Source organism: Asterias rubens, chromosome 3, assembly GCF_902459465.1.
Source record: "Asterias rubens chromosome 3, eAstRub1.3, whole genome shotgun sequence".
Taxonomy (NCBI): domain Eukaryota; kingdom Metazoa; phylum Echinodermata; class Asteroidea; order Forcipulatida; family Asteriidae; genus Asterias; species Asterias rubens.
The window spans coordinates 17,534,964-17,550,883 of record NC_047064.1 but is presented as its reverse complement, the minus strand read 5'-3'; the positions used below and the strand labels follow the sequence as shown (position 1 = coordinate 17,550,883).

At 41.0% G+C, this 15,920-nt stretch overlaps 1 protein-coding gene across 1 annotated transcript in view; it reads left to right on the top strand.

Moving 5' to 3' along the window:
- The window catches only part of LOC117288317 (DNA-binding protein RFX7-like), a 32,157-nt gene extending 17,194 nt beyond the window's left edge, over window positions 1-14,963 (top strand). The window contains exons 2-7 of the mRNA XM_033769126.1: window positions 2,670-2,703; window positions 6,951-7,048; window positions 7,443-7,565; window positions 9,866-9,982; window positions 10,586-10,670; window positions 11,154-14,963. Of these exons, the coding sequence (XP_033625017.1) occupies window positions 2,670-2,703; window positions 6,951-7,048; window positions 7,443-7,565; window positions 9,866-9,982; window positions 10,586-10,670; window positions 11,154-14,873 (4,177 nt within the window). The 3' untranslated portion in view covers window positions 14,874-14,963. The remainder of the gene's footprint in view (window positions 1-2,669; window positions 2,704-6,950; window positions 7,049-7,442; window positions 7,566-9,865; window positions 9,983-10,585; window positions 10,671-11,153) is intronic.
- The last annotated feature ends 957 nt before the right edge of the window (window positions 14,964-15,920 follow it).

The following is a 15,920-nucleotide window of genomic DNA, read 5'->3' as shown; positions in this document are numbered from 1 at the left end:
AGTTCCCAGCTGATACAATTTGCGTGGCATTTTGCCCTGCTACATATAAAAAATACAAGGGAAACCGTTCACTGTAATGTAAACAGACCTACCAAGTCTCATGTACAGGCCTACACATAGACATCTGTGTAGTTCGTTCGTTGATTTTAAAGTATCAGTGTACATATCGTACAGGCTATAATCTCACTATACTTGTTAAATGTTTATGTTAGTCCATTTGTGTTTTTGTTTGTCTGAGCATGCCTACCACAAGCTGAAGGCTTTTTCTTTGTTATTGTTATTTGTTATTTTGACTTAAATCTGTTTGAATGGAAATAAATGTCTTTAAAAGAAACCAAATGAAGGCTGTAAAACCAGTTTATTTTATTCCATTAATATTTGAAGCTTATGTAAGATTTTCAAAATTTTATGTCAGCCATTTAAAGGTCCTAAAAACTTTGCCAACCTGATTGTTTTAGTAAATTTGCTTCTTGGAAAATGTCATTTTCGTGGTGAACTATGAAGGGCGCACTCTATTGACCCCTACACACATCTGACCCCTTTGGAATCAAATTGCACCTAGAAAGTATGGTCCATGTAAATGGGATTTGAGGCATTGAATGGTGAGGAATCGATGTATTTGGTTTGCGGTAAACATCATTGCAAGTGTTCTTTTGAGAACTTGAATTGCTTTATGTTCTACACTATGGCGGAGTAGATTTTCGGAAAGTTTGATAAGCTTTCATGTATGCTCTCTATAGTTGCCTTGAATATGTGCACTACACTGTAAAACACACAGGGACATTGCACGTCGGGTACATGTACACATTACTTCATGGAGGCAACGCAGCTGATTGCCTCCGTGCCTTGGTGCCCTTGAAATGCTCAAGTAAACAATTCAATTTCCTCAAAGAGTCACAGGATGCCCTTAACCAAGGAGAAAATGCCTTGGTGTCCGTGCCTTTTCAAAAACGAAGCACACACAGGCCTGGACATTGACTACCAAAATGTCACAACCTATTATGATGATGACATTAGGTGAATTGGGTCAATTGAGAGTTGCCTGTGTTATTGTGTAGTTGTCAAATAACACATCATACATTGTACGTGTAGGCATACAGTGTTAATTTCCTCAATAGATGTTAACAATAGATCTTCGTCAGCTTAGCATACAATACATGTATGTAGGCCTTTTATATTGCCAAACACACACCAGCATTTCTGTGACATGCAAGAAGTTCATACTTGAAAGGGGCCCTACAAATCTCTCAAAATGTTGGTGTTTGGAATTGTTCCTATCATTTTCAAGATTTGGCCTTGCATTAAAACACACACCATGTGTTGTTTTTATGTGAGAAAGGATTAAAAATATATATAATTTTAGCTTTTGAAATACATTCAGAGAACTGTACAACCAGCAGAACATACCGTCTGCCATGTTGTGGAGTAAATTATTTGGTTTACAAAATAGTGCACCTGGTTTGAAATAGTTCAAATGGTCAATCGAAGTTGCAAGAAAATAATGAAAGAAATAGCACCCTTGTTACACAGAATTTTGTGCTTCCAAATTCTCGGATTCAAGTGTTTGGGTAAAAAATAACCTCTTTCTCTAAATTACACTATTTCAAAGGAGGTTGTTTCTAACAATGTTTTATAGTATCGACTGCTCTCCAGCGCTCTTTATGAAGTATGTAAGTTTTTATGGTCATTAATTTGTTGAGCAAAGTTCCATTTATACCTTACCCTGGCCGTTAAACGGTCTCTCCAACCATATTAATTTCAAAACAAACACTTTTTATAGCCCAGGGCACCCAATCCGAAGCGAACGTGCCCCTTTACAAACAGGCTGTTTTCAGATCAGATTTTTACTATCACTGCTTTGGAAGTAAAGTGTTTTCATCATATTACTCATGAAACCAAAATGGTTTGACATACGAAACCACAGAGCCTGGACTTCCTGCAGGCTTTTTACATTACATGTATTTATACACAGCTCAATTAAAGGCACTGGACACTATTGGCAATTACTCAAAATAATTGATAGCATAAAAACTTACTTGGTAACAAACAATGGAGAGCTGTTGATAACAAATTGTGAGAAACGGCTCCCTAGTAGAATAGTTTTTGAGAAAGAGGTAATTTCTCAATCAAATATTAATTAAAAGACTTTATAAGGCAACTGAAAGCACCCATATTTGTGCAACAAGGATGTTTTTTATTTCATTATTTTCTTGCAACTTTGAAAACCAACTTATATGCATTTTGGGATACACCAAGTGAGAATACTGGGCTTAAACAATTACCAAAGGTGTCCAGTGCCTTTAAAGATGAAGTCTTACATTTTATTGAGAGTGTTATCAAAATACTTCTTTTATCAACGTTGGATACAAAGAGAAGGGGATACGTCTCAAATCATCCCTCAGCTTAAACCTCAGGCCTGATACGTACTTCACGAAGGCAAAAGGGGCAACTGCCTCCATTGCCCCCTAGTCATTGCCTTGGTGCCTCTAAAACATCCCAATAGAAATGTCTCATGGCCTCACAAAGGTGCCCTTTACCCAAGGAGAAAATGCCTTGACGCCCTTTAAAAAAATGGAGCATCGGGCACGTAAGCTGTTGAGGAAATTCAATACAAATATTGTGTATTGTGTATAATCAAATTACAATCTTGTTTTATCTTTTTATTTCAGCTCTGACGTGAAGCGAAGGATAGATGCGATTGTTGTGAGTATACAAATGTTGTTGTTCTGTGCTGCTGTACAATTGCTATGAGATTTAGTTTACATACAGTGTAGTTATAAGGCCAAGTGAAAAGAAATACCAGTTGATCGTTCAGGTTTTTCCAAAAAGAGGAGAATGAGGGCCTTTTTATTTTGTAAAGGTGGCCGCCAAGCATTTTTAATTCAAACTGGCCACCAAATTTTCAGTTTACAGTCACCACTTACTTTATGTACACGTAGTTACAAGTTCTTAAAAGATAAGTAAGTTTAATGAGAAAAACACAACATTAATTTGTCCTTTTGAAAAAAGAAAATTGTAAAGAAAAAAAGAAAAAAAAAGGATGCGGCCTAAAAAACAGATGAGGGAGGGGACGATCTACTGTTTTTGTTTTAAATTTGGCCTAAATGTTGATGTTAGTGTGTGTACATGAAATTTATGTGGAAGGGTCACGGCCGATAGTCTCACATCTTCAGATCTCGGTCTGGATTTGGACTAAAGGATCTTGGTTTTGGTCTCGGTCAACAATGGTTTATGAACTACCTGCAACATATCCCTCTGGTAATAGGATCCTACATCATGCCTTAGTTGGTTTGTAGATATTTTCATTGGATGTACAGTGTACATGTAGCTGGCGATAAGATACATGTAATAATAATACTAATAACATCTTCTCTAGTGTCAGTATCCACAACAAAGTGCTCATGGCGCTTGCTTCAATAAAAAAGTTCCCTCTTGGTTGTCCTCCAGCGGTGCAAAGATCAAGAAAATTAAAATATGTTTTAATGCTTTTAAGCATGGTCTTTAATGGGTTGTAGGGTATTATTATTTTCTGTACAAGTGTAGAAATATGTTTTGATTTTTGAAAAAAATTTTTTAATGGGCATACTTGAAAATAGACCTGAAAGTTTTCATCGTGGAAGGACAAAAAATGTAAGAAATTTGTGGTGACAAAATGTCTCTTTTAAGATTTCGAAAGAAACTGGTGGTCTCAACATTTTGACCAGTATACTCTGTCTGTCGTCAGAAGATGGACAGAGTATAGTCCACTGTCTCCCTCTTACTGTATATTCTGTCCAATATCAGGAGATGGAGTACATTGCTAAAACACAGAGTTCAGTTCTCTCTGGCTATATTATTTGTTGTGAGGAGACGGTCGGAGTATTCTGAGTCCACTGGTTCCTTCCAATTATACATCATCCCGCTCCCCCCAAAAGGAAATGCCAGTCTGCACATTGACTTCAAAGTATTTTACAGCCTCCGATAGAAAATGCCTACACTGTGGCTATTATGCTCAACATCTGGAGAAAAATTATACACACACCAGGAAAGAACCCTCCCCCCTAAAAAAAAATATATTATATAGAGACTGGAACCCAATTCAGTGTAAAAGCAAAATTTAAATGCTGTCCTAAAAACCAAGACCTGACATAAATATATATGCATCAATTTTAATATGCCTGATGCCCTGATGGTTAAAATCAGCATACATGCACACAATTCTTTGAAAACCAGGCCCCTACCCCCGAAAAAAAATTCATGACAGTTTTTTCATCCATGTGATTATCTAAAAACTCAATATTTGTCCATATTATGAATGAGTGGTGTTACAAGGTACATGTACTGTACATGTCTCTTGTTGATGTTCGTACTGTGTTTTAAGGGTCAGTAAAATAATTGGACATCCATTAATGGCAACTAAGCTTAGTTTGTCAATGAGATCAGCGTTCCCCCCGGCAATAGGCCATATAAAAATAAAACCCACACTGTATTTTGTGTGCGTGTGTCTACACGGCTTTTGCTTTCCTTGTTTCAGCAACAGAATGTTTAGGATGTAAATGAATCCACAGTGGGGCCCTCCGCAAAGTGCATTCAGATTAACTGGTTATTTTTGACCTAGAAATCCTCTTATCACGTTCCAGGACTATATGGTAATACCACATTATGACAATGTATGATGAACAGTTCTTTTCAGAACTGAGAAATCTCCTGAATTCCGAAAAGTCTGTTCCACGGTAGTAGAATAAAGAGCAAGACAGTTCTCAAAAAGAACATAAAATACCTGGCAAGTACACTGTACAAAATATAGGGATACACACATGGTGTTACTGCAAAGCAAATATAAAAACACAATAACTTGTTTATTGACAATGTATTTTTATGGACTATGTGAATGATACACCCTCTACATGGAACATAAAAAAAATGATTATAGAAAAGTTCTCTTACAGTGAATGCATTGTCATGATTCTGACCAGAAAAATACTAAGCAAAAATGAGCAGGATACCAGTCAAAAATTGTACGTGTGACAGTGTTTTGGCTGGTAACCGTATTCTACGAAGCATTATTTTGTTAGGTGCTCAGCAGCTTCTTGTGCTTTTAAAAAAGCATGAATTTGGGCCCAGTGCTCGATGAAATTGAGCACAGTGATTGTGACAGCTCAATTTATTCATGGTTCATTGATTTTGTGTAAATGAAATTGAAATTGAAATTCTGTCGTCATTTATGTTAACACTGGTATAGACCTGAGTAATGTAACAGTAAATATTTGTGCAGTGTACTTGGCCCATTATTTATCGAAAATTGATAAGACAGGAATGCAAACTATTATGAAGCTTAACAAGTGATTACTAAAATTTTATGTAAATCCTTCAGTTCTTCATGATTGTATCATGCCAGGGCTCGATTTTTGGACTACATTATGAACCATTGGCCCAGAGGTCAGTGGTCTTAGTGTTGGGCCAGTAAACTTACATTATGATCAGACAAGTCCGGGTACCAATTAAGATACCCTGTATTAACAAAGAGATTATTATGTACACAGGCCTAATACTTCATGAAGGCAGCAAATTGCCTCCCTGTCCTTATGTCATTGCCTGGGTGCCCTTGAAATGCTCCAGTAGAAATTTACAATTTCCACATTGGGTGCCCTTTACCAAGGAGAAAATGCTCTGGTGCCCTTACCCTTTCAAAAAAGAAACGTACAGGCCTGCTCTACATATATTTTTGCGTTGTTCTTGTAATTGTTCTTGTTTGTGATGCCATTGTTGTTGTCGTTGTTGTTGTTATTTTCGGAGTCGTCATTGTTGTCGTCAACTGTCGTTGTTCTTACGTTCTTGTTCTTGTTTCGTGGTTTGTTTGCTCAAAGTGAAAAGCACATGTATGCATCGTCTTGTAATCATTTGTTATAAATACTGTACATATCTCTCAAAAAGAGTTCTGCGTGTAACTGACCATTTCTGAAATGGTTACACACATAAATTGACAAAAACAACCATAAACACACCTGAATGGGCTTAACTACTCCAGCCAGCGGTTTTGAGGCCTTGCAATGACAAACAGACTGGGCTAGAATTTCATGCTGCGAAGGGGGAATGGATATTTTTATTTTATGAAGGGCACTTCCATGAGGAAATCTAAAAGGCTACATGTATAGTGAGATTTTAAACAGAGATGGGACATGAACAGATGAAGCCCAAGACCAGGGGCTGTACATGTAGACGGTTATCGCACTGCAGCCATCTTGTCTGGTTTCCTGTACTACCACAATGACACTATACTTTTTAAATCCCCAAAAGGAACAAGTCTAATTTCCCTCGTTTTGGATACAATGGTTTAAATGGGGAAAAAAAGACGGCCGCACCATGATACAATTTTGTAGAGGCAAGTTCCAAGCCTGAATGTCCACTACACAATGTTAGGCCTGGAATTTTATCTATCTTCGATAGGGCAAGGCCATTTCCTTTTTCTTGCAAAGGGTACTTCCACTGTGAAAAGTCTATGAAATACTTTTGAAGGGGGAACCAAGGCCAAGACCAGGGCAATAGAGTCCACAACCTCCGGGGCCTCCTTGTAAACTCCTGCAGCCGATATCCAGAAATGCTAGGATTAATCCTTTGCTCAAGTTTGTCCTAACTTGGGATTAATCTTAAGGTTTACATGTTACAGTGCAAGGCTGCGACTCATCCTTTAAGTCCTAAGATTAATCCCAAGTTAGGAAGATTTAGGTGAAATCAACGGCATGCCAAACAATGTAGCTTAAAGAACACAGGCTTAAGCGAATGGAAATTTCTGAACAGGACAGGACTGTTTTCACTGCAAATGTTTCATAGGAGTGTCGTACAGGGCAACTCTTCCGAATGAGTTGTTGCGAATTTGTGGCGTCAAAATTTGTATCGGATTCGCATCCGCATGTACATGTAAGCATGAACCAAGCTTAACTGATGTAATTCTTTCTTATCTTGTGTCTCAGGGTGATGTAAACAAGTTCAGTGACTTGGAGAAGTTACTGCTCTACCTGAAGCTACCCACGTCTGGTATCAACGGGTTGGATTCCCATCACCTCAAAAGGTTAGTCACGTGGTGGACATCGTCCATTTCCTCCTTAACAATTGTAGAAGTTGCATGTCTGATGATTATTACCGTCCTGACAGAATTGGTAAGGACACCTGGGCCCAATTTCATGGCTCTGCTTACCGCCAAAGTCCGTGCTTAATATTATGACTCGAGAGTCGGCCTTGGGAATTTCACGGAGGCCATGGCCACAGTTGCCCCCGTCTTGGCCTTGGCACCCCTTCAAAAGTTTCCCATAGACTTTAAGATTTTCCAATGGAAGTGCCCTTTGCAAAATGGCCTTGCCCTCTCAAAGATGAAATTCCAGGCCTGGAGAGTATCTTTTTTTGTTTCCTTTCTTTTTGTTTAATTATGTAAAGTGCATAATTATCTTGATTGGTTTTGTCTACAGCACATCCCCATCGCTGACTGTCACTCGGATAGAGCAGACACAAGCTTTCAACTGGATCCACAGTCATCTGGAGGAATGTAGTGAGACATCGCTTCCTAAACATGAAGTCTACGAAGACTATCGGTATGCCTCTACTTTTGTCATCTTCTTTTACCTCTAAGTAGGATGTGAAAGCTTTGTGTGGTGGAAGTATAACTAAGAGAGGTTTGTGGTAACACCAAGTAAATATCTCTTTTGAGTAGTGTTGGTTCTGAAACTAGAACCTGATGGTATATCGACTGTGGTACATCAACTCAATGTCACCGTGGTCAAGTGGTTAGACTGCAGGACTTACTATCACGAGATTGTGGGTTCGAATTCCTCAGCTAACCACTGGTTTCACAATGACTAGAATAAATATTGTCGTCTAGTTACTGAATCACAATTTCTTGATTTGTATAATTCATAATCATGAGAGTTAAACCAATGTTTGTATGAGAGAGATTGGCTGTTGCCAGCTTGGTGTTTATATGTCCCTTTGTGGGAGTGTGGCGAGGTTCCACTGATGGAAAGATCATTCAAACTCAGTTGAATCTCAGAGTATACTGAGCATACCACCGGTTCTTTTCAGAAACAAAAACACTTCTCAAAAGAGATATCCACATGTTGTAACCGCAACCTCTCTTAGTTTTTACCTCTTGGTAAACACTGCTACCTTCTGTAGGCTGGGCCCCTGTCTTTATCCGCAGCCATTGTGTGAAGTCAAGTTTTTTACTCCACAAAATGGCTGACTGTGTCAGTTCAGAAAGTAAAATGAAAATCAAGAAATATGGAGCCAAACTTGAGTGGATCAATATACTTATAAAACATCTTTCTAACCATGAATTTTATAACGAATGGTTAAAAACGCTTTTCATGAACCAAGTCGCCTTATCCAAGGCCACGTGTTCCTTTAATACATGTAATAATTATCACTGTACTGCATTTGTCAAGTTCCTTGCCAACTTTCTGGTTTCAATTCTAGATGTTTACATGGTTCAACAAATTTGACACGCACCAAAGCCAAAAGTTCATGGCATTCTCTTCGTCTGTGAAAATTAACAAATCAGTACTACATGTAATACAAAAGTGCTTTGACTTACATACATGCTCAGCAGTACAGGACTCAATACCATAAAGCTGTTTAAAGCAGATAAATGTGTGTGTACATGTACCAGTCACAAGTGATGTTCTTTGTACATGTTGTATGGCAATACTTGTTTTTGCTAAGCAAGATTTTACTGTGCTTAGCAAATTTGTTGATTGTTCATTTGATCAGATACTTTTGAAGCTACATGTACATGTATTAATGGTACATCAACGTGTAGGATTAGCCCTTTATTTTTGTGGCTAAGCAAAATGTCCAGTAAGGTTGGCACTAAACTTGGACATTGAATTAATATGAGCAACCAGTGGTTCAAAACGTGTAGTTGACAGTCAGTAGACTAGCCAACCAGACTAGTTAGAGAGAGGACATGGAGGAGAACAGTTTGCACAGAATAAGCTTACCAGCTTAAATGAAATGTAACATTTGCTACTGGTATCCTGCTTACTTTTGCTTAGCAGAAAATTATAAAGCAATTGTACTGTTTGCTGAAAAGAACTTGGATTTTGGTCCCAATGCGTTTGGTAAACGGCATTTGGTCAGCAGCGTGTATCAATGGTGGTTGCATCTCTAGGTTATTGACGCGGTTGCTAGGCAACCTTTACTCACTCCCCTCGCTGACGCTCGTTGGATTGTTCTGAAAGCACAAGCAATTTATTCCCAATTACTAGCTTGTTGTCTTAGTAAATGAGTAATGGATAATTGTCTCGAGTCCTATCCTTTAAAGCTGTATTACTCTGTTTCTAATCACCCCTATCCCCCCACATAATCTGAAGCTCACTGATTGTAGAGTTGACATCAGGGTCGATCCTTCAGCGAAACCTTTCTGTATGTTACAGTACTGTCAAATTTTAGTCAAATCCTTCAAAGAGCACTAACACAACTGTTCAGTAGCAGAGTAAATATTTGTTATTTCTAATCCTTTTCAAGGAAATAGATCAAAAATTTATTTTCAAGAAACAGTACCCAATTTTATAGAGCTGTTAACAAACGACAAAGAAAGAGACACTTTAACTAATCACACCAAATTACATACACATGTAGGCTACCATTTCTGACTGATGTCTAATTTTGGTAGTAGAACATTTGTTAGCACTTTTGTCTACCGGAGCAGCTATATGAAATTGTGACATCAAAAAGGTCATGATCACATCTTGGATGAACCATATTTCTGTTTCAGTAAAAATTCATTCGACCGCTTAAGAAAGTGTTTGTGCATTTCTTTTGTCTTTTTTTTTTATACAAGATGTGAATGTAACTTTCTGTTCCCTCAATTTTTTTTTTCTTCTGTCTTTTTTAGTGTGTACTGTGAGTCCGCAAGTCGTCGGGTGCTGAGCCAAGCTGACTTCGGCAAGATCATGAAAAACGTCTTTCCTAAGGTGAAACCACGACGACTCGGGACTCGTGGAAATGCAAAATATCCTTGATGTTCTTACTATTAAAACTTGCTTTCCCTTGATCTGCCAGTCCTGATGATTTATGGTGACCACACGAAAATTGAACGAAAAGAACGATCAGTTAATGTTCCATACCCTGCCACCACTTTTTCATTCGTTGTGAAATAAGTTAGTACCTAATTTACTCAAATGAGATATTCCTTTTTGGCAAAAATTAGTGATAAAGTGGTGGCAGGATACAGAAAAATATGTCTGTGAATACAATGTAGTTGTACATGTACATACATGTAGATGCAAAAGTGTTAGATTTTCCCACCAGGCCTCGATGCCGGAAAAGCTATTTTGAGCAAAGTGGTCATTCTTGAGGTGAAAGATTTCTTTGAGACATTTCTCTGCCGAGGTTAGAAAATCTGACGTGGTTAGAAAATCTGACGCCGTGCTCATTAGTCCCTCATGGCCCCCCTAAAGCAGTGAAAATTATCCACGGAGGATTGCACGGAAGTAAGCATGCCGAGTAAGGCCAGTGTTTAATAATGTCCCCGCCTGCTTCCTTTTATGAAAAAAGAAGAAGAAAGAATTTTTTGCAATTTGTTCTTCATGTACCTTTCCTTAACTGTGCACACATATTGCTACAGCGGTCTACGCAAGAAATCTGATATTCAGCCACCGTCACTGCCGTCTATGGACTCCCCTCGTAAAATTGGACCAGTAAGTGTATGAATCAAATTGTAAACATTCTTGTGGTTGAGTGTTTGTCACGTTTGCTTATTGAGCTATGTCCGTGTGTTATTTGTATATGTTGCTTATTGAGCTATGTCCGTGTGTTATTTGTATATGTTGCAGCAAACCTATTTGGTAGCATTTACATGTACATTTGGTAAATTGTCTAATACATGTAAGCCTGGTCTGGTACAATGACTTGCTTAGGCACAAGTTACCACTTAAATTTGAATTCCTTTTGCAAACCATTTTTGTATATTTAGATGTTAGTTATGAATTGTGAATGAAGAATAAAACTTGTTTTTTACACTGATGGGCTTATATGCATTGTATACTCTCTTGCGTTATATGGAGAGAAAAAAAATCCACAAACAAATTTTTGTGTTATATTCAACTAAAGTCGTAGTTTGAAGCATCATGCAGGTATTGATGGGAATGACATTGTCCAACCCGATTTGTTTTCATTCACAGAATGATTTTTCTCGAAGTTCTTCCTTGTGCAAATGTGGTGAGGAGCAGCACCAGCTGAATCTCGCCAACTCCGCCGTCGTCTGCGAGTGGGCTGACAAGATCTTAGGCTCAAGGTTTCAGACCACCGATGAGCTCGCCCACCACCTTGCCAGCAATAAAATAGTGTCGAACTCGGTGGCGTCGTTCACGGTACTCTCCACGAGAGGGAAGGATTCATCATCCCTGGGAATGGTGAAGCTGCCGAGCACGCCTGAGGAACGTAGAAAGGAGACGAACAGCCAGCTGCAGAGGACCATTCACCAGCGCCAGCTGAGCAGACTCAAAGAGCAACAGGCCAACGAGAAGAACAACCACGCGAAGACTGGGGATGGTGTGAAAACTACTAAACAGTGGGAGGAGCGGAAGGGGTTAAGTCGGAGCCACAGCGTCCCCAACGAGATCCAAATGAATGCAAGAATCGAGAGCCAAATGGGAAGTACAAAATGCGAGGAGGGTCTTAGTAATGGAAGCCGTCCTCACAACAGGGTGAGCGATCAGCAGAGGAACCCTGCACAGTCGAATAACAATAGCAATAACAGTAACCAAACTGCTGCAGGTTCAACAGCCGTGGTGTTGACTACCACCACTAATATCAAGGAGAGCCCGAACAAGCGTCGTTTCACTCCCATACAACCAAAGACTCCAGTGCGAGACAGTACTGTCAAAATCCCTGTCAACAACACACAAGTGGTGCTTGTCCAACCCAATGGTGCCATTGTCAATGCAAAAGGACAACCGATCCAGCAGTTGCCTCCTGGAGTCCAATTGTATAAGTTCGCTGGCGTCGGTGGGTCTTCTCAGCCGATGGCCACGTTGCCAGTGCAGAACATTCCAAACTCTAAGCCAGTTGCGTTTGGGTCTGCCAAGTCAAACGGATCGTTGCCTGGAATGAAAAACGGTCAGAATATTATGGTTTTGCCGCAACAGGTCATAAAAGGGTCTCCTGTCGCGGGGAGTGTGCTGGTGGTCAAACAACCGCCTTCAGCCAGCCTTGCCACCAACCTGGTCAGTGCATCCATATCAGGAAGCACAGCCTCAACAGGACACCAGGACTTTCTCAGGACCTCGGCTTCCCAGAGCAACAATCCAAATGTCATGCTGCAGTTACAATCAGATGCTGGAGGCCCACTACCTCAGGGAGGCACTAACTCTTCTCATTCAGGTATTGTCCCAGTAGTGACTTCATTGTCCCCGCTTTCGAACGTCCGGGGAGATCTCTCTTACTTGCCAACTAAATCTACATCTTGTCCTTCCAGTTCAACAGTACTCCTGAGACCTGCAAGTGTAGACCCTCATCAGACAAGCGCACCAAACACAAGCAATTTATCTGTAGCTTTTAATTCACAGACAACCGACTTTGCAACTGTTCAGCTTGCGCAAAACCAATCAACATCGGTCACCTTCGCCACCCTGCCCATGCGCAAGGAGGTTTCGGAGGGCTCATCTGCAGTGTTATTGGGAGGACGTCCGGAGTCCAACATAGTACCTTCAGATGGAAGATTTCAGTCTTGCACAACTTCCAGCGATGCACAAATTCCAGTAAATGTTGCGAATTCAGCGTCTGCGCTGTTGGCCATCTTTTCCAACTCGGCAAACCGGGAGCAGATTCACGAAGAGAACCGAGCAGTTAAACGTTCCCCCAGCAGAATGATCTCACAGCAGATGGGCGGCAATATCGGGGCAGTTCAGGCTGTCAACTTTTCCCCAAACGGAATAGAGAAGAGACAGGTTTCAGTTGCGAATCAGCACAGCAACAGTTCAACGGTGTATTTATCACAAGGAGTTGTCACCACTCCAAAGGATATGTTACAGCGATCGCGTCTTGCGACACCTGCGGGCACGAGCTTTGAATTGAACCGTGGGGCTCATCAAGGACTGCAGAATACTGCAGTTACATCTCTGACTGTACCAATCAAAGGACAACAAGCATACTCGCAGTCCATCTCCTCTAGCAGTCTGATGTCGATGTTAAAAGCACCAGTATTGGAGACAACCCATTTAAACCATCAACAGATGTCTGACCCCGTGCAAAACAGAAACGGCGCCAACCCTTTGCCACTAACCTGCGAGTCTTTGCCTGTTGTCAACGTTCCGATCCATACTAGTGATCAGCCTTTTGTGTCGCAGGGATCTATTGAGATGCCGATTGCTTTTGAAGTCGGCAACAAACGGTTTGCCCTCGCGTCTAGTAATCAGTTTGTACAGACCTCGTCTGGTGTGCCTTTCCAGATACTCTCACAGATCAACGAGCTACCAGCTGAGACCACCGATGCAGTCAACGTGAACACAGAGGTGAATAACGAAATGGAAGTGCTCGGCAGTCGATTCCAAGGCACTCAGGCTGTGCTTTCTGGTGGGCTTGGAGTTGCTTTCGGACAATGTACACCGGTGGGAAACCCTCAGCATCAAGTGGAGATCGATGTCCAAGGAAGGCAGAGCACCACACCAAGCTTCAATCCTCATTCTAACACATCAACGCCAATACCGCCAGCCATGGAGACCATTCCAATCAGTCCCACAGATCCTGGTCAAGTAGTTTTCAAGTTCACCCCAATCCAGCTGAGTGGAGAGCAGCTGGGAGCCAGTGTGACTAGCCCTAGTCCGGTGAAGCCCATGCAGAAGCCAAAACCGACCCATCTCTCTACATCTCAGGGTAGCTTTGCCACTCCCAGTCGCAAGCGACGAAGCTCTGGCACGATAAGGCGGCCAAACATCAACAGTACAATCTCTCTTCCACCTGCTGTAAGCCGACAGATTACACCGACTCCATCTCCCAATGAGAGTCGATGTTCAACGCCGCTGTCGCCATCTATGTTGGTCAACAGCCAAGCTGACACGGCCAGTATGCCGCCCCCATCGCCTGTAATGATTCCGTTAGACCAGCCTACAACCAGCCGAGGATCAATCAACCGTGAACTGTGCTCCCAAACCCTTGGCCAAGTATCCTGGGGGGCGAATGTAGTCGGGAATCGAAAAAGGCATCCATCTGGACCACCCACCTTAATGCAGCCAGCAAAACAGCTCTCCTTAGATGCGGCAAGCTTTCTGCCGGAAGACCTCAACGACCTGAATATCCAAGCATATGATTCCAGTTTTGATTTGGGCCGAGCTCAGCAACAGTACCAGCGGAGTCACAGCGTCCCGCTACCGGCCTACCAGCCAGTTGTCCTCAGCCAAGACCGGTTCATATCAAACTTCCCAATGTCTGCCGATCAAAGAGGAATCACTGTCAACAATAGGAGTTTCGGGGCGAAGCGTAACCTCACCCAAGAGCTACAGGTGATACACGTGTCAGATGAGGACTTCAACCCAGAAGATAATTTCTTGGGCGGAGGAAGCGTCGCTGCTTACAATGATCTTTTGGTCGCTGATCTTCAACAACCAACAGAGGGGCAGGGGACCTGGGCGGGAGACTCGAGTCTAACAGGCATCCAGTCAGATCCAGACTTGAATGTGGATTTCCCGATCAGCTCCTGCAGCTCGGAACAAGTTACAGAGAGTCAGTTGAGCCTTGCCCAGAGCTTGGCGGACAATTCAAACAGCACCACCTCGACCCTGAACGAAGAGATAGCTGCAATGGATGATATGGGATCAAACCCAGTGTTCCGAGATATCGCGCTCCCGAGCTGGTCCCAGATCGGTAGCCAGAGCAATTTGACAACATTGGAATGCGGTATTTGATGATACTACGACAAACCAGGACACAATTTCATAGAGCTGCTTTAGCAGAAAATATTTCTTGACACATTTAACTAAAGCAGAAATGAGCAGGGTAACAGTCACAAATTGTACATTACATGGTAGTTTGGCCGGTATTTTGTTGTGCTCGGCTGTTTTTTTTTTACGAAAGCAGCTCTCTGAAATTTGGCCGAGATATTGATTGTGTCTGTGGCGGATCGGTTTCTACAGAGTGGTCTCTTCAATTCATTTATGCAACTGGACAATCAGGTTGCATATACCAGAAAAGCTTCTTCGTTGGTGCCGTCTATTTAAGACATTTAGTTGGAGCGACAGATGTGAGATAATAGCAAGATCCTGCTGACCACAGTTGGTGTAACCATGAAATGTGAACATCAAGGGATAGTTAGTTTAGAAAAATAGGCTGGTGCTTGTGGTGCGATGTACCCCCTTCATCCAATGGTCAACAGAGAACTATACAATGTCGGCCATCTTGCGAACCATTACATGCTGTTGGTGAAGCCTGTGTGAGTTTTGTAGCAGAAAGAAGGTATCACATTTATTTTTTTCATTGTGAATTTTTGTTAACAAAAAGAAGGATGCTGAAACACAGTTTGATTGGTTTTTGGTTGATAAATTCAGTGATGCACTTTTCGGTAATTCTTGATACTCTTTTGCAGTTAACTTAAAGAGTCTATGTAACTTTTGTAGGACAAAAAACACAATGTCCACAGATTTACACTAAAATTACACAGTTTGAAGATAATGAAAGAAAGCTTCCCTGAAAATATTACGTGCTGAGGTGCTGTAGTTTTGGGGAAATGAGTAAAACAATGTCATGAAAATAATTTACGTCTCATGAGACGAAAACTATTTTAATCATTTACAAACGTTTTTTCATGACATTGTTTTACTCATTTCTTAAAAACTACAGCACCTCAGTAAGTAATATTTGAAGGGAAGCTTTCCACTATCATTATCTTCAAACCCTGTAAGTTTAATGTAAATCTATGTATATTTTGAAAAGGTACCCAAATCCTTTAAAAGACG